Source organism: Phytophthora sojae (genome assembly GCF_000149755.1).
Source record: "Phytophthora sojae unplaced genomic scaffold PHYSOscaffold_4, whole genome shotgun sequence".
In the NCBI taxonomy this organism is placed as follows: domain Eukaryota; phylum Oomycota; class Peronosporomycetes; order Peronosporales; family Peronosporaceae; genus Phytophthora; species Phytophthora sojae.
The window spans coordinates 1,381,105-1,406,140 of NW_009258118.1; the positions used below are offsets into that span (position 1 = coordinate 1,381,105).

Genomic DNA, 25,036 nt, shown 5'->3' on the forward strand with positions numbered 1-25,036 from the left:
CGCCACGGATATCCACGTCGCCTGCGTCCGACGAGACGGAATCGCCGCTCGACACGACCACAGACCCGCTCGACCCGCTTGCACTGGTGCCAGACGCAACCGACAACGAGCCCGATGCGCCGGAGTCGGCACCGCCCGTGTGAACGCCCACGTCGCCACTCATACTCGAGCCCGTCGCGGCTGCGCTCGCCACCTTGACGCTGCCACTGGTCGCACCGATGCCACTCACCAGCGACACCGCGCCGCCAGCAGATGAGTCGCCACTGCTTCCGCCGCGCACCGACACAGACCCGCCGCTGGACGCGACACTTGACCCGCCAACCACGTCCACTGACCCGGACGAGCTGTCGAGCGAGTCGCCACTACCCAGCGTCACGTTGCCGGACACGCCACTCGATGAAGCGCCGCTCCTCACATTCACGGACCCGCTGGCACCAGAAACAGCAGATGAGCCCACCGTCACGACACCGCTGGAGGCAGCCGCGTCACTGCCGCCGCCGCTCACCAACGATACGGACCCGCCCTGCACCACGCCAGAACCGCCTGACACAGACACCACGCCGCCGGCGATGTTTCCTGCAGAGCTGCCGCCCTCCAACCGAACGGCGCCTGCTACGGCTCCTGTCGAAGACGATGTCGACAGTGACGAACCGCCCGTCAACACGACGCCGCCTGCAGCGGATGCGGCGCTCGAACCGCTCTGCACGACCACATCGCCGCCGTCAGCCGCGGACGGACCCACCGACAAGCGGATGCTTCCAGCCGAACCAGCGCTGCCAGATCCAGACGCAGAGCCGGACGAAATCCATACACCGCCCGACGCAGAGCCTGACGCACTGGCCAGACGCACATCGCCGCTGCTGCTCGGGCCTTCTCCGCTGAGCAACGCCAGCGACGCGCCGTTGCCCAACGTGCTCACGCCGCCAGACACCGTCACGTCACCGCCCGTCGCGCCAGCACCACCGGCCAAAGCCAACGAACCACCCACGTCGTCCGAGCTGCGACCGCCGGACACGCGCACCGACCCGCTAGCACCTGCAGCCTCGCCGCCAGATACGCTCACCGACCCGCTCGACTGCGTCGACGACGCACCAGATCCGATCGACACTGCGCCTGACGAACCGGTCTCGACCGACCCACTCGTCAACGACACCGCGCCACTGCTCACGGAAGCCGCACCGCTGCCAGACCCGAGCGTCACTGCGCCGCTCACCGTCGAAGGACTTTCACCGCTCAGGATCGTCACGCTGCCGCCCGCCGACGAATCCGACGCGCCGCCCAACACAGACACGCTGGAGCCCTCACCCGTAGCGGACGAGCCACCAGTCACCTCGATGGACCCTGCACTAGCGTCCCCGGACCCGCTTCCAATGCGGACGGACCCGCTTGACACGCTGCTAGCGCTGCTGCGCACGTCAACGCTGCCACTCGAACCACCGGACACGACGCTCGTAGAAACGGTCACGCCGCCACTGCTCACGGCGCCGTCGCCACTCGTCAGCAACACCGAACCGCCCACACTCGCCGCAGACGAACCGCCATCGATCGACACGTCGCCGCCCGCGCCCTGAGCGTTCGCAGATCCGACGACCCTCACCTTCTGCGCTGCGGTCGCGCTGTCCACGCCGCCGCCACGCAACTCCACATCGCTGCCAACAACACCGCTGTCGCCCTGGACGAGGCTCAGGCTGCCGCCAGAACCGCTACGGACGAACACACCGCTGCCACCAGCGGAGCTGCCGGAGATGCCGCTCGACACAGTCACGTCCCCGCCGACGCCGCTTGAAGACGAACCGCCCGACACGCGGACAGCACCGCCAGACACACTCGACGACGAAGACCCGCCGCTCACATCCACGGAACCGGAAGACCCCGTCAGCGAACTGCCGCCGCTCACGAGAACACTTCCTCCCGACCCCGCCGCGCCGCTGGAACCGCCCGCCACGCTCAGCAAACCACCGGAACCCGTACTACTAGATCCGCTGGCCACACGCACAGCACCGGATGCGCCGTCCACCGCAGAGCCAGACACGACCGACACAGCGCCAGATGCAGACCCACCGCTAGCAATGCCGCTTCCGACCGACACAACGCCGCTCGAGACACTGCCAGTGCCGCTAGACACCGACACCGCGCCGCCCGTCGACGAGCTGCTAGAACCGCCCGACACAAACACGCTGCCTGCCGTGGTAGACGCCTCGCCAGACTGCACGGACACGTCGCCGCTGCTACCCGACCCCGAAGAACCGGAAGACAGCGTCACCACGCCCGACGCCGCATCCACCGACGCGCCGCTCCCGATCGTCGCAGAACCGCTCAAGACGTCTCCGCTCGCAGAAGCACCGCTCGTCACGCTCACGTCGCCGCTGCCCAGCAAGCCCGCGCCCGAAGAAACGTCCACGACACCGCCAGCGCCAGCCTCGCTCGCACCGCCAGTCAGAGCAATGCCGCCTCCGGTCGCAGCGCCAGACGAACCAGCACCGCCAGACAAGGCCACACCGCCAGCAACACCCGTAGATGCAGTCAGAGATCCGCCGCGCACGCTCACCGAACCGCCACCCACACTGCTGTCCGTACTACCACCGGCGGTGACATCCACCGAGCCGCCGGCAGCACTGCGACGAACACCACCAGACAAGCTCACCACGCCGTCCTCGCCGGACGACACGTACACAGAGCCCCCGCGCGTGCTCGTGCTTCCAGTCGAGCCGCCACGGATATCCACGTCGCCTGCGTCCGACGAGACGGAATCGCCGCTCGACACGACCACAGACCCGCTCGACCCGCTTGCACTGGTGCCAGACGCAACCGACAACGAGCCCGATGCGCCGGAGTCGGCACCGCCCGTGTGAACGCCCACGTCGCCACTCATACTCGAGCCCGTCGCGGCTGCGCTCGCCACCTTGACGCTGCCACTGGTCGCACCGATGCCACTCACCAGCGACACCGCGCCGCCAGCAGATGAGTCGCCACTGCTTCCGCCGCGCACCGACACAGACCCGCCGCTGGACGCGACACTTGACCCGCCAACCACGTCCACTGACCCGGACGAGCTGTCGAGCGAGTCGCCACTACCCAGCGTCACGTTGCCGGACACGCCACTCGATGAAGCGCCGCTCCTCACATTCACGGACCCGCTGGCACCAGAAACAGCAGACGAACCCACCGTCACGACACCGCTGGAGGCAGCCGCGTCACTGCCGCCGCCGCTCACCAACGATACGGACCCGCCCTGCACCACGCCAGAACCGCCTGACACAGACACCACGCCGCCGGCGATGTTTCCTGCAGAGCTGCCGCCCTCCAACCGAACGGCGCCTGCTACGGCTCCTGTCGAAGACGATGTCGACAGTGACGAACCGCCCGTCAACACGACGCCGCCTGCAGCGGATGCGGCGCTCGAACCGCTCTGCACGACCACATCGCCGCCGTCAGCCGCGGACGGACCCACCGACAAGCGGATGCTTCCAGCCGAACCAGCGCTGCCAGATCCAGACGCAGAACCGGACGAAATCCATACACCGCCCGACGCAGAGCCTGACGCACTGGCCAGACGCACATCGCCGCTGCTGCTCGGGCCTTCTCCGCTGAGCAACGCCAGCGACGCGCCGTTGCCCAACGTGCTCACGCCGCCAGACACCGTCACGTCACCGCCCGTCGCGCCAGCACCACCGGCCAAAGCCAACGAACCACCCTCGTCGTCCGAGCTGCGACCGCCGGACACGCGCACCGACCCGCTAGCACCTGCAGCCTCGCCGCCAGATACGCTCACCGACCCGCTCGACTGCGTCGACGACGCACCAGATCCGATTGACACTGCGCCTGACGAACCGGTCTCGACCGACCCACTCGTCAACGACACCGCGCCACTGCTCACGGAAGCCGCACCGCTGCCAGACCCGAGCGTCACTGCGCCGCTCACCGTCGAAGCACTTTCACCGCTCAGGATCGTCACGCTGCCGCCCGTCGACGAATCCGACGCGCCGCCCAACACAGACACGCTGGAGCCCTCACCCGTAGCGGACGAGCCACCAGTCACCTCGATGGACCCTGCACTAGCGTCTCCGGACCCGCTTCCAATGCGGACGGACCCGCTTGACACGCTGCTAGCGCTGCTGCGCACGTCAACGCTGCCACTCGAACCACCGGACACGACGCTCGTAGAAACGGTCACGCCGCCACTGCTCACGGCGCCGTCGCCACTCGTCAGCAACACCGAACCGCCCACACTCGCCGCAGACGAACCGCCATCGATCGACACGTCGCCGCCCGCGCCCTGAGCGTTCGCAGATCCGACGACCCTCACCTTCTGCGCTGCGGTCGCGCTGTCCACGCCGCCGCCACGCAACTCCACATCGCTGCCAACAACACCGCTGTCGCCCTGGACGAGGCTCAGGCTGCCGCCAGAACCGCTACGGACGAACACACCGCTGCCACCAGCGGAGCTGCCGGAGATGCCGCTCGACACAGTCACGTCCCCGCCGACGCCGCTTGAAGACGAACCGCCCGACACGCGGACAGCACCGCCAGATCCACTGGATGAGGAAGTTCCGCCGCTCACGTCCACGGAACCGGACGAACCCGTCTCCGAATCGCCGCCAGTCACGAGAACTCTTCCTCCCGACTCTGCCGCGCCGCTGGAACCGCCCGCCACGCTCAGCAAACCAACGGAACCCGTACTACTAGATCCGCTGGCCACACGAACAGCACCGGATGCGCCGTCCACCGCAGCGCCAGACACAACCGACACAGCGCCAGATGCAGACGCACCGCTAGCAATGCCGCTTCCGACCGACACAACGCCGCTCGAGACACTGCCAGTGCCGCTAGACACCGACACCGCGCCGCCCGTCGACGAGCTGCTAGAACCGCCCGACACAAACACGCTGCCTGCCGTGGTAGACGCCTCGCCAGACTGCACGGACACGTCGCCGCTGCTACCCGACCCCGAAGAACCGGAAGACAGCGTCACCACGCCCGACGCCGCATCCACCGACGCGCCGCTCCCGATCGTCGCAGAACCGCTCAAGGCGTCTCCGCTCGCAGAAGCACCGCTCGTCACGCTCACGTCGCCGCTGCCCAGCAAGCCCGCGCCCGAAGAAACGTCCACGACACCGCCAGCGCCAGCCTCGCTCGCACCGCCAGTCAGAGCAATGCCGCCTCCGGTCGCAGCGCCAGACGAACCAGCACCGCCAGACAAGGCCACACCGCCAGCAGCACCCGTAGATGCAGTCAGAGATCCGCCGCGCACGCTCACCGAACCGCCGCCCACACTGCTGTCCGTACTACCACCGGCGGTGACATCCACCGAGCCGCCGGCAGCACTGCGACGAACACCACCAGACAAGCTCACCACGCCGTCCTCGCCGGACGACACGTACACAGAGCCTCCGCGCGTGCTCGTGCTTCCAGTCGAGCCGCCACGGATATCCACGTCGCCTGCGTCCGACGAGACGGAATCGCCGCTCGACACGACCACAGACCCGCTCGACCCGCTTGCACTGGTGCCAGACGCAACCGACAACGAGCCCGATGCGCCGGAGTCGGCACCGCCCGTGTGAACGCCCACGTCGCCACTCATACTCGAGCCCGTCGCGGCTGCGCTCGCCACCTTGACGCTGCCACTGGTCGCACCGATGCCACTCACCAGCGACACCGCGCCGCCAGCAGATGAGTCGCCACTGCTTCCGCCGCGCACCGACACAGACCCGCCGCTGGACGCGACACTTGACCCGCCAACCACGTCCACTGACCCGGACGAGCTGTCGAGCGAGTCGCCACTACCCAGCGTCACGTTGCCGGACACGCCACTCGATGAAGCGCCGCTCCTCACATTCACGGACCCGCTGGCACCAGAAACAGCAGATGAGCCCACCGTCACGACACCGCTGGAGGCAGCCGCGTCACTGCCGCCGCCGCTCACCAACGATACGGACCCGCCCTGCACCACGCCAGAACCGCCTGACACAGACACCACGCCGCCGGCGATGTTTCCTGCAGAGCTGCCGCCCTCCAACCGAACGGCGCCTGCTACGGCTCCTGTCGAAGACGATGTCGACAGTGACGAACCGCCCGTCAACACGACGCCGCCTGCAGCGGATGCGGCGCTCGAACCGCTCTGCACGACCACATCGCCGCCGTCAGCCGCGGACGGACCCACCGACAAGCGGATGCTTCCAGCCGAACCAGCGCTGCCAGATCCAGACGCAGAGCCGGACGAAATCCATACACCGCCCGACGCAGAGCCTGACGCACTGGCCAGACGCACATCGCCGCTGCTGCTCGGGCCTTCTCCGCTGAGCAACGCCAGCGACGCGCCGTTGCCCAACGTGCTCACGCCGCCAGACACCGTCACGTCACCGCCCGTCGCGCCAGCACCACCGGCCAAAGCCAACGAACCACCCACGTCGTCCGAGCTGCGACCGCCGGACACGCGCACCGACCCGCTAGCACCTGCAGCCTCGCCGCCAGATACGCTCACCGACCCGCTCGACTGCGTCGACGACGCACCAGATCCGATCGACACTGCACCTGACGAACCGGTCTCGACCGACCCACTCGTCAACGACACCGCGCCACTGCTCACGGAAGCCGCACCGCTGCCAGACCCGAGCGTCACTGCGCCGCTCACCGTCGAAGCACTTTCACCGCTCAGGATCGTCACGCTGCCGCCCGCCGACGAATCCGACGCGCCGCCCAACACAGACACGCTGGAGCCCTCACCCGTAGCAGACGAGCCACCAGCCACCTCGATGGACCCTGCACTAGCGTCTCCGGACCCGCTTCCAATGCGGACGGACCCGCTTGACACGCTGCTAGCGCTGCTGCGCACGTCAACGCTGCCACTCGAACCACCGGACACGACGCTCGTAGAAACGGTCACGCCGCCACTGCTCACGGCGCCGCCGCCGCTCGTCAGCAACACCGAACCGCCCACACTCGCCGCAGACGAACCGCCATCGATCGACACGTCGCCGCCCGCGCCCTGAGCGTTCGCAGATCCGACGACCCTCACCTTCTGCGCTGCGGTCGCGCTGTCCACGCCGCCGCCACGCAACTCCACATCGCTGCCAACAACACCGCTGTCGCCCTGGACGAGGCTCAGGCTGCCGCCAGAACCGCTACGGACGAACACACCGCTGCCGCCAGCGGAGCTGCCGGAGATGCCGCTCGACACAGTCACGTCCCCGCCGACGCCGCTTGAAGACGAACCGCCCGACACGCGGACAGCACCGCCAGACACACTCGACGACGAAGACCCGCCGCTCACATCCACGGAACCGGAAGACCCCGTCAGCGAACTGCCGCCGCTCACGAGAACACTTCCTCCCGACCCCGCCGCGCCGCTGGAACCGCCCGCCACGCTCAGCAAACCAACGGAACCCGTACTACTAGATCCGCTGGCCACACGAACAGCACCGGATGCGCCGTCCACCGCAGAGCCAGACACGACCGACACAGCGCCAGATGCAGACGCACCGCTAGCAATGCCGCTTCCGACCGACACAACGCCGCTCGAGACACTGCCAGTGCCGCTAGACACCGACACCGCGCCGCCCGTCGACGAGCTGCTAGAACCGCCCGACACAAACACGCTGCCTGCCGTGGTAGACGCCTCGCCAGACTGCACGGACACGTCGCCGCTGCTACCCGACCCCGAAGAACCGGAAGACAGCGTCACCACGCCCGACGCCGCATCCACCGACGCGCCGCTCCCGATCGTCGCAGAACCGCTCAAGACGTCTCCGCTCGCAGAAGCACCGCTCGTCACGCTCACGTCGCCGCTGCCCAGCAAGCCCGCGCCCGAAGAAACGTCCACGACACCGCCAGCGCCAGCCTCGCTCGCACCGCCAGTCAGAGCAATGCCGCCTCCGGTCGCAGCGCCAGACGAACCAGCACCGCCAGACAAGGCCACACCGCCAGCAACACCCGTAGATGCAGTCAGAGATCCGCCGCGCACGCTCACCGAACCGCCGCCCACACTGCTGTCCGTACTACCACCGGCGGTGACATCCACCGAGCCGCCGGCAGCACTGCGACGAACACCACCAGACAAGCTCACCACGCCGTCCTCGCCGGACGACACGTACACAGAGCCCCCGCGCGTGCTCGTGCTTCCAGTCGAGCCGCCACGGATATCCACGTCGCCTGCGTCCGACGAGACGGAATCGCCGCTCGACACGACCACAGACCCGCTCGACCCGCTTGCACTGGTGCCAGACGCAACCGACAACGAGCCCGATGCGCCGGAGTCGGCACCGCCCGTGTGAACGCCCACGTCGCCACTCATACTCGAGCCCGTCGCGGCTGCGCTCGCCACCTTGACGCTGCCACTGGTCGCACCGATGCCACTCACCAGCGACACCGCGCCGCCAGCAGATGAGTCGCCACTGCTTCCGCCGCGCACCGACACAGACCCGCCGCTGGACGCGACACTTGACCCGCCAACCACGTCCACTGACCCGGACGAGCTGTCGAGCGAGTCGCCACTACCCAGCGTCACGTTGCCGGACACGCCACTCGATGAAGCGCCGCTCCTCACATTCACGGACCCGCTGGCACCAGAAACAGCAGACGAACCCACCGTCACGACACCGCTGGAGGCAGCCGCGTCACTGCCGCCGCCGCTCACCAACGATACGGACCCGCCCTGCACCACGCCAGAACCGCCTGACACAGACACCACGCCGCCGGCGATGTTTCCTGCAGAGCTGCCGCCCTCCAACCGAACGGCGCCTGCTACGGCTCCTGTCGAAGACGATGTCGACAGTGACGAACCGCCCGTCAACACGACGCCGCCTGCAGCGGATGCGGCGCTCGAACCGCTCTGCACGACCACATCGCCGCCGTCAGCCGCGGACGGACCCACCGACAAGCGGATGCTTCCAGCCGAACCAGCGCTGCCAGATCCAGACGCAGAGCCGGACGAAATCCATACACCGCCCGACGCAGAGCCTGACGCACTGGCCAGACGCACATCGCCGCTGCTGCTCGGGCCTTCTCCGCTGAGCAACGCCAGCGACGCGCCGTTGCCCAACGTGCTCACGCCGCCAGACACCGTCACGTCACCGCCCGTCGCGCCAGCACCACCGGCCAAAGCCAACGAGCCACCCACGTCGTCCGAGCTGCGACCGCCGGACACGCGCACCGACCCGCTAGCACCTGCAGCCTCGCCGCCAGATACGCTCACCGACCCGCTCGACTGCGTCGACGACGCACCAGATCCGATCGACACTGCACCTGACGAACCGGTCTCGACCGACCCACTCGTCAACGACACCGCGCCACTGCTCACGGAAGCCGCACCGCTGCCAGACCCGAGCGTCACTGCGCCGCTCACCGTCGAAGCACTTTCACCGCTCAGGATCGTCACGCTGCCGCCCGCCGACGAATCCGACGCGCCGCCCAACACAGACACGCTGGAGCCCTCACCCGTAGCAGACGAGCCACCAGCCACCTCGATGGACCCTGCACTAGCGTCTCCGGACCCGCTTCCAATGCGGACGGACCCGCTTGACACGCTGCTAGCGCTGCTGCGCACGTCAACGCTGCCACTCGAACCACCGGACACGACGCTCGTAGAAACGGTCACGCCGCCACTGCTCACGGCGCCGCCGCCGCTCGTCAGCAACACCGAACCGCCCACACTCGCCGCAGACGAACCGCCATCGATCGACACGTCGCCGCCCGCGCCCTGAGCGTTCGCAGATCCGACGACCCTCACCTTCTGCGCTGCGGTCGCGCTGTCCACGCCGCCGCCACGCAACTCCACATCGCTGCCAACAACACCGCTGTCGCCCTGGACGAGGCTCAGGCTGCCGCCAGAACCGCTACGGACGAACACACCGCTGCCGCCAGCGGAGCTGCCGGAGATGCCGCTCGACACAGTCACGTCCCCGCCGACGCCGCTTGAAGACGAACCGCCCGACACGCGGACAGCACCGCCAGACACACTCGACGACGAAGACCCGCCGCTCACATCCATGGAACCGGAAGACCCCGTCAGCGAACTGCCGCCGCTCACGAGAACACTTCCTCCCGACCCCGCCGCGCCGCTGGAACCGCCCGCCACGCTCAGCAAACCAACGGAACCCGTACTACTAGATCCGCTGGCCACACGAACAGCACCGGATGCGCCGTCCACCGCAGAGCCAGACACGACCGACACAGCGCCAGATGCAGACCCACCGCTAGCAATGCCGCTTCCGACCGACACAACGCCGCTCGAGACACTGCCAGTGCCGCTAGACACCGACACCGCGCCGCCCGTCGACGAGCTGCTAGAACCGCCCGACACAAACACGCTGCCTGCCGTGGTAGACGCCTCGCCAGACTGCACGGACACGTCGCCGCTGCTACCCGACCCCGAAGAACCGGAAGACAGCGTCACCACGCCCGACGCCGCATCCACCGACGCGCCGCTCCCGATCGTCGCAGAACCGCTCAAGGCGTCTCCGCTCGCAGAAGCACCGCTCGTCACGCTCACGTCGCCGCTGCCCAGCAAGCCCGCGCCCGAAGAAACGTCCACGACACCGCCAGCGCCAGCCTCGCTCGCACCGCCAGTCAGAGCAATGCCGCCTCCGGTCGCAGCGCCAGACGAACCAGCACCGCCAGACAAGGCCACACCGCCAGCAGCACCCGTAGATGCAGTCAGAGATCCGCCGCGCACGCTCACCGAACCGCCGCCCACACTGCTGTCCGTACTACCACCGGCGGTGACATCCACCGAGCCGCCGGCAGCACTGCGACGAACACCACCAGACAAGCTCACCACGCCGTCCTCGCCGGACGACACGTACACAGAGCCCCCGCGCGTGCTCGTGCTTCCAGTCGAGCCGCCACGGATATCCACGTCGCCTGCGTCCGACGAGACGGAATCGCCGCTCGACACGACCACAGACCCGCTCGACCCGCTTGCACTGGTGCCAGACGCAACCGACAACGAGCCCGATGCGCCGGAGTCGGCACCGCCCGTGTGAACGCCCACGTCGCCACTCATACTCGAGCCCGTCGCGGCTGCGCTCGCCACCTTGACGCTGCCACTGGTCGCACCGATGCCACTCACCAGCGACACCGCGCCGCCAGCAGATGAGTCGCCACTGCTTCCGCCGCGCACCGACACAGACCCGCCGCTGGACGCGACACTTGACCCGCCAACCACGTCCACTGACCCGGACGAGCTGTCGAGCGAGTCGCCACTACCCAGCGTCACGTTGCCGGACACGCCACTCGATGAAGCGCCGCTCCTCACATTCACGGACCCGCTGGCATCAGAAACAGCAGATGAACCCACCGTCACGACACCGCTGGAGGCAGCCGCGTCACTGCCGCCGCCGCTCACCAACGATACGGACCCGCCCTGCACCACGCCAGAACCGCCTGACACAGACACCACGCCGCCGGCGATGTTTCCTGCAGAGCTGCCGCCCTCCAACCGAACGGCGCCTGCTACGGCTCCTGTCGAAGACGATGTCGACAGTGACGAACCGCCCGTCAACACGACGCCGCCTGCAGCGGATGCGGCGCTCGAACCGCTCTGCACGACCACATCGCCGCCGTCAGCCGCGGACGGACCCACCGACAAGCGGATGCTTCCAGCCGAACCAGCGCTGCCAGATCCAGACGCAGAGCCGGACGAAATCCATACACCGCCCGACGCAGAGCCTGACGCACTGGCCAGACGCACATCGCCGCTGCTGCTCGGGCCTTCTCCGCTGAGCAACGCCAGCGACGCGCCGTTGCCCAACGTGCTCACGCCGCCAGACACCGTCACGTCACCGCCCGTCGCGCCAGCACCACCGGCCAAAGCCAACGAGCCACCCACGTCGTCCGAGCTGCGACCGCCGGACACGCGCACCGACCCGCTAGCACCTGCAGCCTCGCCACCAGATACGCTCACCGACCCGCTCGACTGCGTCGACGACGCACCAGATCCGATCGACACTGCGCCTGACGAACCGGTCTCGACCGACCCACTCGTCAACGACACCGCGCCACTGCTCACGGAAGCCGCACCGCTGCCAGACCCGAGCGTCACTGCGCCGCTCACCGTCGAAGCACTTTCACCGCTCAGGATCGTCACGCTGCCGCCCGCCGACGAATCCGACGCGCCGCCCAACACAGACACGCTGGAGCCCTCACCCGTAGCGGACGAGCCACCAGTCACCTCGATGGACCCTGCACTAGCGTCTCCGGACCCGCTTCCAATGCGGACAGACCCGCTTGACACGCTGCTAGCGCTGCTGCGCACGTCAACGCTGCCACTCGAACCACCGGACACGACGCTCGTAGAAACGGTCACGCCGCCACTGCTCACGGCGCCGTCGCCACTCGTCAGCAACACCGAACCGCCCACACTCGCCGCAGACGAACCGCCATCGATCGACACGTCGCCGCCCGCGCCCTGAGCGTTCGCAGATCCGACGACCCTCACCTTCTGCGCTGCGGTCGCGCTGTCCACGCCGCCGCCACGCAACTCCACATCGCTGCCAACAACACCGCTGTCGCCCTGGACGAGGCTCAGGCTGCCGCCAGAACCGCTACGGACGAACACACCGCTGCCGCCAGCGGAGCTGCCGGAGGCACCGCTCGACACAGTCACGTCCCCGCCGACGCCGCTTGAAGACGACCCGCCCGACACGCGGACAGCACCGCCGGACCCACTTGTCGATGCTGACCCGGCGTCGATGCTCGTTGCTCCTGCTTGGCCTGTGGAGGTTAGGCCTGCGTGTATTTTGATAGACCCAGCAAGTCCGGATAATGCAGAACCAGTTTGAAGTTCTATCGGACCTGATTGTTTGGATGCGGCATCTCCAGTTTTGATGAGTGTGTTACCGGTCGTGCTTGTGTCCGACTGTTGTGTTTGAATTGCAATCGCACCACCGACTTCGGTCGCAGCGTTCGGCGCTAAAATCGATATGCTACCGGACTGAATGTTGCCATGCCCAGATGAAATAGAAATGTTGCCTCCGAGATTGGTCGAATCTCCACCTTGTACAACCACATTTCCGGGACTCCCGGAACCAACAGAATATCTCAAAGCCCCTCCCGACGTATGCCCCGATAGGAGGGCAATATCTCCACTTTTCTCAACCCCAGCACCCGTCTGAACTGTGAGTGAGCCAGCTTCACGGACACTCTCGAGCGACGTTGTGGACAGCTTCACATCACCAGAGCGTGTATCGCTACTAGCACTGCGTAATTGCACGTCACCAGCGGAACCAGATATGTGGTCTCTCTCTGCATTGACCAAGAATTCGCCAGAAACGCGTGTGGTCGCAGAGGTAACATCAACAGTACCCTTTGACCCCGCAAACGAGTCACCGGTGCTTACGGCGATCGATCCACTTTCTCCAACAGCAGACCACCCGGTCGTCACAGATATACTTCCGCTGTTTCGACTGCCACGGGAGTCCGGTGTCTGCAAATTAACATCTCCTGGATTTTCGAAGTTTTCACCACTTGCAATGACGACGCTGCCGGCCGCTGTACCACTTCCTTGGGAAGACCCGGCTTCAAGTACCAAAGATCCGCCATCGCCAGCCATGCTATCGCCAGCTCGAACGTTGACCGAACCAGAGCTAGCTTGGGCTCCTCCACTAGAAATGAAGATGCCCCCGCTTGTGCTGTAGCTCGATGATCCCGTTTCGATGCTGACATCACCACTGCTTCCAGTCGGAGAAGCATTTACGTAGGACCCCGCGTCTGCAGTGGCGATGTCAATACGCCCGCTCTGCGCCTCACTGTTCGGGCCTACCTTGAAGCGTTTGTGCTGAGCGTGAATAGCTGCAATTAAATCCATTGTGATTTGTTGCTTGTTCACTTCGTGAAATTGCTCCAAACTGAAGTTTTTCTCGGGAAGCGTAAGCGTTGAAACTGTCACGTATTCTGGAAACGTTTCTTCCACTTGTTGAGCAATGACGCCACGAACAGTGACGTCAGGGATACCTCGAATCTCGCGCCACATCTCCGAATAACGATATTTTTTTACTTCAAGAGTCTGAATGCGCTGCAGAATGTCATCTTCATCAACATCTTCGATATCCGTCTTAATTCGTCGATCGGACGGGTATGTGATCTCGGTGATCTGGGCTGGGACGTGACTGATCATCTTGTCCGGTTGCAAGCGCCAAATTACTCCTCCAGGTACTTTTGTTTCCCCATGAGATACTGTAAGCTCTCCAGTTTGGACACTGATATTCAGGCTGTCCCCGCCGCGAATCTCCATGGATGACGAAGTGTCTGCCTTAACACTCACTGATCCATCACCTGATACACTCATGTGAGACGCAGCCGCATCCGTTCCTGAAACAACTATGTCCCCACCGCCAGACTTCAATGTCACGTGTCCACCACTTCCGGTTGGTGCAGATGCGGCCCCGCTAACTATGTCGATGTTTCCGCCGTGGGTAGACCCTTCGCCAGACTTAATGACAACGTCTCCTCCATTCAGGGAAGTGCTAGTTCCAGCCAACACGCGAACGGTTCCAGTAGAGAAACTAGAGCTGGAGCCACTTTGTAGTGCAATATCCCCACTTACTCCAGCCGTAGCATCCCCACTGCCAATGACAACTCCGCCACTTGAAGGAGCTTTGGCTGTTACAGCTGTCAAAGTACCGCTAGTAGAACCTAGTCCGGTGGTAATTTGAACCATACCACCGTTTTCTAGCAAAACAGTAGAGGAACCACTAGTGACGATAACGTTACCGCCAGCGACAACAGGATTGGAAGATCCCGAAATGGATACAGTACCCCCTGCAGTTGAGCCTGTACCAGCGGTAAGCTCCACATTGCCACTCTGGGTAGTGCCAGCGTTTCCAGATGAAATTTTTACACTTCCAGTCGAACTGTCACTGTCAGCAGTTTTGAGACGTATCATGCCACTGTCACCACCAGCTTCGGCGTTTCCTGAAAGTACAGCGACATCACCACTGGTTTTTCCAGACCCGGAAGACACAACAACTGAGCCGCCAATTGCAGAAGGATTTCCACCGCCGGTCAAGCTAATTGCGCCAGCAGTTGCCGTTCCGTTACCGCCTTCAATACTAATTAAGCCTCCGTTTCCACTCGATGCAAGTCCGGTATAAAGACGAATGGAACTGGAACTGCCTCGAGCAGAACCCGATCCAATCTGAACCGATCCGCTGTTAGCATTGCTGTCTGCAGATTGAATCATGACGTTTCCACTGTCAGCACTTCCACTAGCTCCAGAGAAGAGCCAAACATCTCCTCCGTTCTTGTTCGATCCATCTCCCGAATGAAGAGATAGCTTGCCACCAATCGTGCCAGAACCAGCATGAACGCCAGCATCACCGCCAATCGCTGTTTCCGAGTCACCAGCAGCAAATACTAAATCGCCACCATCACCAGTTGTGCCAGTAGTACTTCCAGCAGACAAAGACAAAGGGGAACCCTTCGCCTCAGAAGACAAGCCCGCAGCAATCAAGATGCCTCCGCCTTCAATATCAGAACTCCCCGTGATGATTTCCACGCGACCGGCAGCACCTGCAGGTGAGCTTCCAGTGGAAATAGCAATGGTGCCACTGGAACCGGCTCCAGACGCAGGGGTAGTAGAAACCGAAACAGACCCAGATGATACCGAGCCCGCCCCCGTCTCAAGGTCAATGGACCCTCCGGTCCCTGAGGCTGATTCTCCAGCTGCCACTGAGATGTTGCCGCTGTTTACTCCGAGGCGAACGATAAAGTTACCACCAGCACCAGAAGTGCTATTTCCAGTACTCAAGGCGATTGACCCTGGAGCACCAGTATCGGTACTTCCTGTGGATAGCGCGAGAGATCCGGACACGCCGGTGTTCGTATCACCAGAACCCACAGTCACACTGCCAGTTGTGCCATCTGACGAGGTTCCAGAAGCAATAGAAATAACGCCTGATCCCTTTACTCCTTGCCCAGACGTGATTTCGACAAGCCCACTGCTTCCATCAACGGGGGCGGCTTCAGTTTGAAGCGTCAGATCCCCGCTCGATGAAATAGCATTTCCACCACTGATAATGTTCACTGCTCCACCTGACGCAGCAACAGCTTCGCCGCCTCTGAAAACAACAGGCCCACCAACATCGGTCGTAAAGGAACCTCCATAACTTTTTCCACCGACAAGCTCAACAGAGCCTCCGCGACCGCCACCAGCCTCGTCATCTCCTAGGCCAATGCCACCAATAATTTTGACACTGCCGCCAACTGCATCTTTCGCTTGAAGCGCATCTCCGCCAACAATGTTGACAGTTTGACCGTTTCCAGTCATTGCTTTGCCAGCAGCGACTTGAATGCCTACACCTTCCGAAACTGCTCCGAGGCCGGTGCTAAGCACTATTGATCCGGCAAAACTAGTAGCGGAGTCACCGGTCTTGAGTGCAACCTGTCCGGAAGATCCATCATCGGGTGCCGAGTCCGGTGTTTCCAACGACAAATCACCGCTAGAAGTTGCCGAGTTGTATCCCGTTGCAATAACAACTTTACCACCTTTAGCTTTCGAAGAATCTGTCGAGCCGGCGGCGATCGAAACATCCCCACCAGCGCTTCCTGATCCCGACCCGACAGCAATGTTAATCGAGCCTGCTCTTCCAGTATCAGCATCACCTGTCTCAATGACAACACCGCCAGATCCACCCTGGCTAGAACCACCAGTGTTGAGCTGCAGTGCGCCTGTTGTGCTCGGTGCTTCGGCCGTGTCAATTGATACGTCGCCACTTGACGTAAGCAATGAGCTGCCAGAAGAGATCGAGATGGCACCACCAGTGGACGCTGCAGCAGACCCACCAGCAATAGCAACCGCTCCTCCCTGGTCACGGGCCTTGTTCATGCCGTCAGAGGATCCAGCCACGATCTCCACATTACCACCGTTGCCGCCATCCTTGTCATCAGTTGAACGTCCTCGGCCGCCAACGAGGCGGACACGACCTCCAACGGCACGAGCAGCAGTCGAGTCACCCCCAGCTAACTGAATCGCACCGCCATCGCCAACAGATCCGAGACCAACAGCTACAGTGATATTGCCACCGCCGCCCTTGACAGCATCGCCGGTTAGGACCGATATATTTCCAGAACCGGGCATGTCGGTAGAGTCACCAGTCTGGATCACCATTGAACCAGAATACCCAGCTTTCCCAGCTCCGGCAGTTGACAAAGTCACGCCTCCGCTGGAAGTCGCAGAGCTCTTTCCAGATTGAATCGCAACACTGCCACCACCATCCGTATGGGTCGTTGCACCAGCGGTGACAGCTACATTCCCTCCCTGGTGACCAACGCCGGAACCCACAAGAAGTCGAATGTCTCCACCAGCTCCATGTTCCGATGCGCCAGAGCTGAGAGTCACAGAGCCAGAGGAGCCACCTCGAGAATCTCCGGAGTACATAGTGACAATGCCGCTACCACCGTTGCTACCGCCGCGGTCAGAGCTAATGTCAATGTCGCCACTAGAACCAGGGAATGAAACCCCGGTGACAACGACAACTGATCCAGCCTTCGCAGCAGAAGTACTTCCTGCTTGGACTAACACATTCGATGCGCCTTGGAGGCTGGAACCACCTTGCACGGAAATGTCCCCACTGGTTCCTTTCGTTGCAGCGCCGGAGCGTACGGAAATGGACCCGCTTCCCTCGTTAGTAGTCGCACCAGTCCCAACGCTGATGCTTCCAGAGGAGCGAGTGAGCTTCTCGACAGCGTCGCCAGAAAAGATCTTCACATCGCCACTCGAGGAGGAGGTTGCATTTCCAGTAACGACTGTCACTGATCCACCCGTCGCGGCGTTGCCTTTTCCACTAGCTAGGCGAATAGATCCACCTACGTCTGTCGTGGAACTTTTACCGCTGGCATCTCCACCTGACACGACAACATCACCTCCATCACCACCGTCCTTCAGATCGGAGCTCAAGCCACTACCTGCAGTAAGTGAAATTTTTCCACCAACTGAGGCCACAGCCGTCGTATCGCCAGCCCGCGCGATGATGTCACCACCGCTTCCGGTTCGACCGGTGCCAACAGAGACCTGCACGTTGCCGCCATGACCTCCAGTTGCGCTGCCAGTCGTCAGTGAGATCATTCCCGAGTCACCTTGCGCAGCTGTACCGGATGAAACTGCAATCGAACCACTCACTCCAGCTGTCCCGGAGTTATCGGTGTTCACAGTAATGCTTCCACTGTCTCCTTTCGTACTGTAACCAGAAGCAACAACAACACTTCCACCAGTTTGTCCAACTGCAGATGTCGAGCCAGCCTTCAGCTTCAAGTCGCCGCCAGCTTTGGCCAGACTATTGCCGAGGGAAACGTCGACACTGCCGCTGCTACCCCTGTCAGAATCGCCCGTTCGAAGACTGTAGCTGCCCGAATCGCCATCTTGGCTTTTGCCGGTACGAAGCTCAATCGAGCCGCTGACTCCATAGTAAGCGGAATCGGCCGTGCGGATGCTAACGTCTCCGCTTGAGAAATAGTCAGAACCGCCAGTGATAATACTGACAGCACCTCCAGTTCCTTTGTTGGCCTGGCCACCCTGAAGAGTAACTGCTCCGCCTGTGTGTGTGCATAACGAAGCAGTTAGAAGTGTACCGATGTTAGCATTTCCTATAGTAAGTTTGACAACACCAACCGATATCTCCTCCACTCTGGCCTCCGGCTGCGCCACCAACAACGTTGACAGGTCCACCTTTACCACCTCCACCAGGAGAGCGATTGGTTCCACGACCACCAGTAATAGCCACTTCTCCTCCAGTTGATCTGAGATCGCCCATGTCGCCGGCAGTTACGGCAACACGACCACCGCTGCCAGTCCAGCCAGACCCTACACTGACCACGATGTCACCAGCTGGGCCAGGCTTAGCACTTCCCGTCGCTACGAAAAGCGACCCGCTCGGGCCTGTAGTAGCATTCCCAGTTTCCACCCGAAGCGTTCCCGACACTCCTTTCTTGCCAGAGTCGACAGTCATGAGCGCCATATCTCCGCTGCTAGAAGTCGCCCCCGTGCCAGAGAAAAGCTCAACTCTGCCGCCGGTTGAAGTTCTACTAGTTCCGCCTTCAACGTGAACGATTCCGCCAATATCGCTATCAGCTTTCCCGCCCATGCCTTGGCCTCCGCGGACTTGAACAGCACCTCCATCACCTCCATTGCTTGGGTTAATGCTTGTGCCGGAGCCAGCTTGAAGCGAGATCGTTCCTCCCACTTGGGCGGCCGCTGCAATAATAAAGACGATTAGCTTCAATAACACACTTTACTAAAATGAAGAATGCTTACCTGAAGAATCACCGGCTGTCATATTCAGGTCCCCACCGTTGCCAGTATCTCCCACGCCAACGGACATGATGACATTGCCTCCATGGCCCTTTTGCGCTAGCCCCGTTACGAAGGTCATCGCACCGCTGTCCGTCGACTGTGATTTCCCAGTCGTGAACGTTAATGACCCCGAGCCGCCATTAGGCCCACTGTTTGGCGTCTGAACCAGAACATCACCCGACGTAGTTTTTACAGAACCGCCAGTGGTCACAGTGACGGAGCCACCAGTGAAGGAGTGGAGTGCAAGCCCAGCGCTTATAGTCACATCACCACCAGGATTTTCGGTGTTATTTCCGACAGACAAGGAAACGAATCCACCTTTGCCCTTAAGAGCTTGACCGCTGTACACAGTGACTTCTCCGCTGTCACCCGCCGTAGTGTCACCGGAGTTTATGCTAACGGAGCCACTTGTACCCTTTGTTCCAGATGAAGCTGTCATCATGGACAATGCCCCGCTGGATGTGGTCGCGCCAAAGCCAGTTTCAACGCGGATACTGCCACCACGTCCTCTGTTCGCAAAGCCACCCTCGAGGGTGATACCTCCGCCCGTATTCAGTGCTGTACTGCCGCCTTGTGAAGCACCGCCAGTCAGTTTTACAACGCCGCCATTGCCTCCGTTGGTAAACGCAGGACTAAGGCCTTCACCAGCCTGAATGGCAACCGTTCCTCCCGTTCTGCCACCGGCGTCAGTAGTAGCCCCGGCTGTCAACTGAACTTGGCCACCATCCGTCTTCGTACCGGTACCAACGGTAACAATAAAGTCCCCACCATGCCCAAGCGTTGCAGCACCCGTCGCAAGCACAAGTGCTCCCGAGTCTGTAGCAGTAGCTGTTCCTGTCTGAAGCTTCACGCCTCCGCTTCCTCCGGCCCCGCCGGCATTGGCAGTATTCACAGTAATGTCACCGCTAGAGGTGGCCTGACTTGCCCCCGAAACGACCGACACAACTCCTCCGGTGCGAGAATCAGTCGTGCTTCCTGCTTCCATGGAAATCATACCACCTTCACCAAAGTCGCCGCCGCCAACAAAGAGTTGGACTTGACCTCCTTTTCCGTTTTTAGCAGCTCCTGTAGCAAAACTTATTGGGCCGGAGTTTCCATAGCTTGACGTTCCAGTGGACACGTAGATCATGCCGCTTGCACCCCGTGAACCTGCATTTGGCGTGTAGATTAAGACAGCCCCACTGGAACTAGCAACCCCCGAGCCAGAAGACATGGATAGATCACCTCCATAACCATACGCCGCGCGGCCGGAGGCAACATTGATACTACCACCATTATCAAGTGAGTTTGAGCCACGTGCTTCACCACCGATAATGTCCACATCGCCACCATCTCCTCCGTCTACGGCATTAGTTCCCGAGCCCGTGCCACCAGTTAGAGTGACTTTGCCTCCGGTTCGGCCCATCCCGGATGACTCACCAGCACTGATCTGAACATCTCCACCATCAGTTGCATCACCAGCTCCTACAAGAACCTGGATTGAGCCGCTGTTACCTCTTGATGCTGTACCCGTCGACAGCTTCAAGACTCCAGCAGTGCCATCAGGACTGTTTCCGGTGGCAATAGACATTGTACCACTCATGCCCCCGCTCGCAGCCTGAGCCGATGCTATCTCAACAGCTCCGCTCCAGGAGTTTGCACTTCCTCCGGAAACCATTTTGACGTTACCACCGACACCGCTTTGAGCTCCGCCACCCCGAATAAGGACTGCACCGCCAGTATCTTGTGCAGAGGATCCGAGCGACGAACCACCGGCTAGAACAACTTGGCCGCCATCACCTCCATCTCCAGAATTGTCGCTCGTACCAGACCCTCCTGTTAGGTACAGAGCTCCGCCCGTCGTAGCAGCGTGTGTCGAAGATCCCGACTCGACAGTGATATCACCGCCGTCGCCAAGGCCATTAGAGCCCACCTTGAGAGAAACACCTCCAGCCTGACCTTGAGACGTACCGGTTCCAAGAGTAACTGAGCCAGCTCTTCCCAACAATGTGCTTCCTGTGCGCAGACTAAAGCTGCCAGAGTCGCCGAACGCAGCTGAGTCACCCGATGCCAAAAGAATAGCGCCAGACGAGCTTAAGCTTGATTTGCCACTGTATATGTTCACAGCCCCTCCTACTGAGGAGGAGCTGCTTCCACCTTGAAGCATAAGCTCTCCGCCACTTCCATCAATAGATTGACCTCCGACAAGCTTGACCCGTCCGCCGTCCCCTTCAGCTTGGGAATGAAGTCCATGGCCACTTCCTCCAGCAATGCGAACCTCGCCACCAACACCACCGTTAGAGGACGTTCCAGATCCCCCACTAAGCTCGATGGCTCCGCCTGTTCCGCTGTCTCCAGCCGTGTTGCCGCTACCAATGCTAATGCTGCCGGGTGAGCTTTCCGATGAGGAGCCAGCTTGCACTTGCACACTTCCAGCAGAGCGGCGAGTAGTGTATCCAGTTCCAACGACGATATCACCAGACTTGCCTTGTGCAGCTGAACCACTTGTAAGACTCAGTGATCCTGTGCCTTCCCCAACCGCGCTTACTGCACTCGCAATCTTAACAATTCCAGTGATTCCTGAAGTACTCGTTCCAGAAGACAGGTGGATTGCCCCACCATTTCCACTCTCAGTGGGTCCACCAGTAAGAGTGACTCCGCCACCATTTCCAACAATAGCCTTTCCGCCGCTTAGTCGAATGTCGCCGCTCGTACCCTGGGACGAAGTGCCACTTGAGATATCGACTCGTCCCGAGTCTGGTCCGGAGTCTCCGGTCGAGAGACGAATAACGCCGCTCCCACCTTGAACACCCGGTGCCGTCTTGATGACCACGTTTCCGCTTGACTCATTTTGACTGAGGCCACTAAGAAGCGTGACAGATCCGCCAGCTCCACCAGTAGCATTTCCACCAACAACAATCACATGCCCACCAACGGAAATATTTGAAACTCCCATTGAGGCACCACCGCTGACGGTGGTTGTGCCGCCAGACGAGTCATCTGCATTTGCTCCAGTTCCACCAATGATTTTGATCGCGCCACCAGTTCCCCCTGCCTTGACTGTTGAGCCCGCTGTAGCAACGATCTCTCCTCCTTTCGCAGAGTTTCCAATGCCAACCTTCAGTGAAATTGAACCAGAACTTGATTCATTTGCGCTTCCCGTGAACAGTAGCAACGGCCCGGTGGGTTGAGAGGATGAGTTTCCAGACCCAATAACCACAGCACCGCTCGACCCATTCACCCCAGCACTGCCAGTGACGATAACCACTTCACCTGAAGCTTTCGTGCCAGAAACACCCGTCTCCACACGCACTGATCCACCGACTGCATCTCCGCCGGACGAACCGCCACGCACAAAAACGTTGCCTCCTTTGCCACCGTCGGACGAACCGCTGGACAGCACAATTGATCCTGCTTCCTCCGAGGACGAAGGCCCCGTGCGAAGCTCCATGGAACCTGATGCCTTGAACGCCGCACCCGTCTCCAGAATAACTCTACCAGACACTCCCTTGGTGGTGACAGCGGATGTTCGGATGGCGATGCTGCCGCTTGACGACACGGTGCTGGTGCCCGAGACAATGTTGATGGACCCGCCAGTGGTAGCACCTTCACCACCAGCCAAGTCGATATCACCTCCAGTCCCGACCTCGGACATTCCGCCCGAAAGCTGCACAGCTCCGCCCGTGACCGAGTTGTCGAAGTTCTGGACTCCGAGCCCGTTGCCTCCGGCGATCTTAACAGTCCCGCCACGCCCGCGGTTCTGATGCACCCCGTCGCCCGCAGCGATTTCCACCGCGCCACCAGCCGTGTTGAACCTGTTGTCGTCGCCAGCGCGCAGCTGAATCACGCCGCCCGACTGCACAGACACAGCCGACTGGTTCACGACGAGGGAGTAGTTCGTCGAGTGCATGGTGACACCCTTGACGACGATCCCCCTGCGCACGTTAGGCGGCTCCTGGTGGATGATCACATCCCCAACAATGATCGTCTCTGCTCGTTGTCACACACGACGCACAAGTAACGATTCAGTTTTTAGTCCCCACGGAATTCTACTCGCAAGATACAGCTGCACGCACCTGGAACGACCACGGTCGGGCATGGCGCATCACTGACCAGCGCCTTGCAGCCCGAGCCGAAGCCCTCTTCCACCGCCATGCACGAGGCGTCCGACGCGCACCAGACGCACTCGTCCGACGCGGCGCAGGTGCCGCAGTCGGTGATGGTGTCGCACTGCGGGTTGACGGGGCAAGCCTCGGCCTCCGGGATCCAGTCGCTGCACCAAACCTGGTAGCGGTCGAACGGTCCCTGCAGGTTGCCGGCCACGCACGTGAGTGTGGACTGGCAGAAACCGCACGACGGCTCGGCGGCACAGTCGTAGCACCGGTCCATGGCCTGCCAGAATTGCGTGTCCGGGGGCGGCGACAGCGCCGAGCAGTTGACCACCGACACGTGGCCGTCCTCCCGCACCCACGACTTGGCCGTCGGCGCCGACGACACCTGCAGCGCGCGCAGACTCCACACGCCCAGCAGGGTCGCCAGCACCGCGCCCGCCCGCAAGCTGCCGCTCCACTTGGCTCCTCCGCCGCCGCCACGGCTGCTGCTCTCTCCTTGATCTTGGTTGTTACTTGTTGCTCTCCACATGCTTGCTCGTTACTACTACTTTCTCGACTGAAATGCACTACTTTTTTATAGGTTTTTACTGTTTCTCTTCCTGTTTTATGGGGGTTTGTTTTTATTTAAAGAAAAATGAAAGAAAAGACGAATACGAAGATGAAGTCCACGGACCCAGACCCTTCCGGCTACAGCCAGATAGCGGAAGAGAGGGGTCGCGCCAACCTCGCGTCAGTCACACACACGCAATACAGTCACTCAACTCACTCGCGCGCTCCCGGGGAAGGCGGGCGGTCTCTTTGTCGCCCAAGACGAGCTCTCCGCTCGCAAGAGGAGGCCCGCCCGGACACGCTCGCGCCGTCTGCTGCGTGTTCGCTGCGGCGCGTGTCCTGTGCTCTGCTCGGTTCTCGTGTGTGTTGTGTCCCTGTCCTGTGCTCGCTGCTGCTGCTGTCGGTCGCTGTCTTCCTCGTCGCTCGCGCGCTGGTCGCTGAAAACGAAGAATGGGCGGGGGGTCGCTCCCGTCGGGGCCACTGGCCAATACAAACGCCAAGTACGAGCCAAAGATCGCCCGGTCCGAGCAGGTCAACTGCGCATGACACGCTTCCTGCGTTGAAAATATGGAAAGAATTGGAAAGTCAATCTCGGTCGCCAACCTACCGGAGTGCATAACCTTTCGGAGCACTAACTGGTCTTGTACCGGCCCCAGCAAGATGTACTATACTCCGCTACCCATTGTGAACCTATACCCCTCGCAGATCGTTGCAATTCTGAGCAGCTGATTGCTCAGTCGCTAAGGCACTGTTGCATCGCATATTTGGGGTGAAGGGTCATACCTCAATTTCAGTCACCATTCCAATCCCGAGAGTAACAACCTGTCACACTCCATACCCTGCGTCGCCGCGATAGGTCAGTCCGCTCATCACCCCGAGTTCATGTCTGCCACATCAAGCGCCTTCGGCTGGCCTGGACACGGTGCTGGTACGGATGCTTGGTGCTGCCACCTAAGCCGCCACCCCAGCCCGCAGGCACCACCTGCAGTCCTTGGTGAGCACGCGCTGCGCCCTCCTCATACTGTACTGGGCAGGGTTTGCACGCGAGTCGCAGTCGAGTTGTCGCCGCGCAAGAGACACTGCGAGCCAAGTTGAAGTCGGGCACTGATTGCAT

At 61.9% G+C, this 25,036-nt stretch overlaps 5 protein-coding genes across 5 annotated transcripts; 3 read left to right on the plus strand and 2 right to left on the minus strand.

The window, feature by feature from the left end:
* Positions 1 to 3,461: 3,461 nt before the first annotated feature.
* Positions 3,462 to 4,495, plus strand: PHYSODRAFT_501050 (hypothetical protein; the record flags this gene model as incomplete). Its single annotated transcript, XM_009527616.1, has 2 exons — positions 3,462 to 4,169; positions 4,211 to 4,495. 2 exons carry the CDS (start codon positions 3,462 to 3,464, stop codon positions 4,493 to 4,495), a joined length of 993 nt encoding a protein of 330 aa, XP_009525911.1.
* Positions 4,496 to 8,879: 4,384 nt separating this feature from the next.
* Positions 8,880 to 9,913, plus strand: PHYSODRAFT_500369 (hypothetical protein; the record flags this gene model as incomplete). Its single annotated transcript, XM_009527617.1, has 2 exons — positions 8,880 to 9,587; positions 9,629 to 9,913. The coding sequence occupies 2 exons, from the start codon at positions 8,880 to 8,882 to the stop codon at positions 9,911 to 9,913; spliced, it is 993 nt and encodes a 330-aa protein (XP_009525912.1).
* Positions 9,914 to 11,588: 1,675 nt separating this feature from the next.
* PHYSODRAFT_500510 (hypothetical protein) lies at positions 11,589 to 12,622 on the plus strand (the record flags this gene model as incomplete). Its single annotated transcript, XM_009527618.1, has 2 exons — positions 11,589 to 12,296; positions 12,338 to 12,622. The coding sequence occupies 2 exons, from the start codon at positions 11,589 to 11,591 to the stop codon at positions 12,620 to 12,622; spliced, it is 993 nt and encodes a 330-aa protein (XP_009525913.1).
* Positions 12,623 to 13,264: 642 nt separating this feature from the next.
* PHYSODRAFT_500080 (hypothetical protein) lies at positions 13,265 to 14,653 on the minus strand (the record flags this gene model as incomplete). The annotated part of the gene is made up of 2 exons (XM_009527619.1): positions 13,265 to 13,557; positions 13,600 to 14,653. Coding segments are annotated over 2 exons (1,347 nt in total), but the record flags the coding sequence as incomplete, so codon positions are not given.
* A 1,361-nt stretch (positions 14,654 to 16,014) lies between these two features.
* Positions 16,015 to 23,902, minus strand: PHYSODRAFT_300133 (hypothetical protein; the record flags this gene model as incomplete). Its single annotated transcript, XM_009527620.1, is given in 6 exon segments — positions 16,015 to 16,052; positions 16,072 to 18,525; positions 18,602 to 19,183; positions 19,244 to 20,623; positions 20,702 to 23,251; positions 23,338 to 23,902. The coding sequence occupies 6 exon segments, from the start codon at positions 23,900 to 23,902 to the stop codon at positions 16,015 to 16,017; spliced, it is 7,569 nt and encodes a 2,522-aa protein (XP_009525915.1).
* Between the last annotated feature and the right edge of the window lie 1,134 nt (positions 23,903 to 25,036).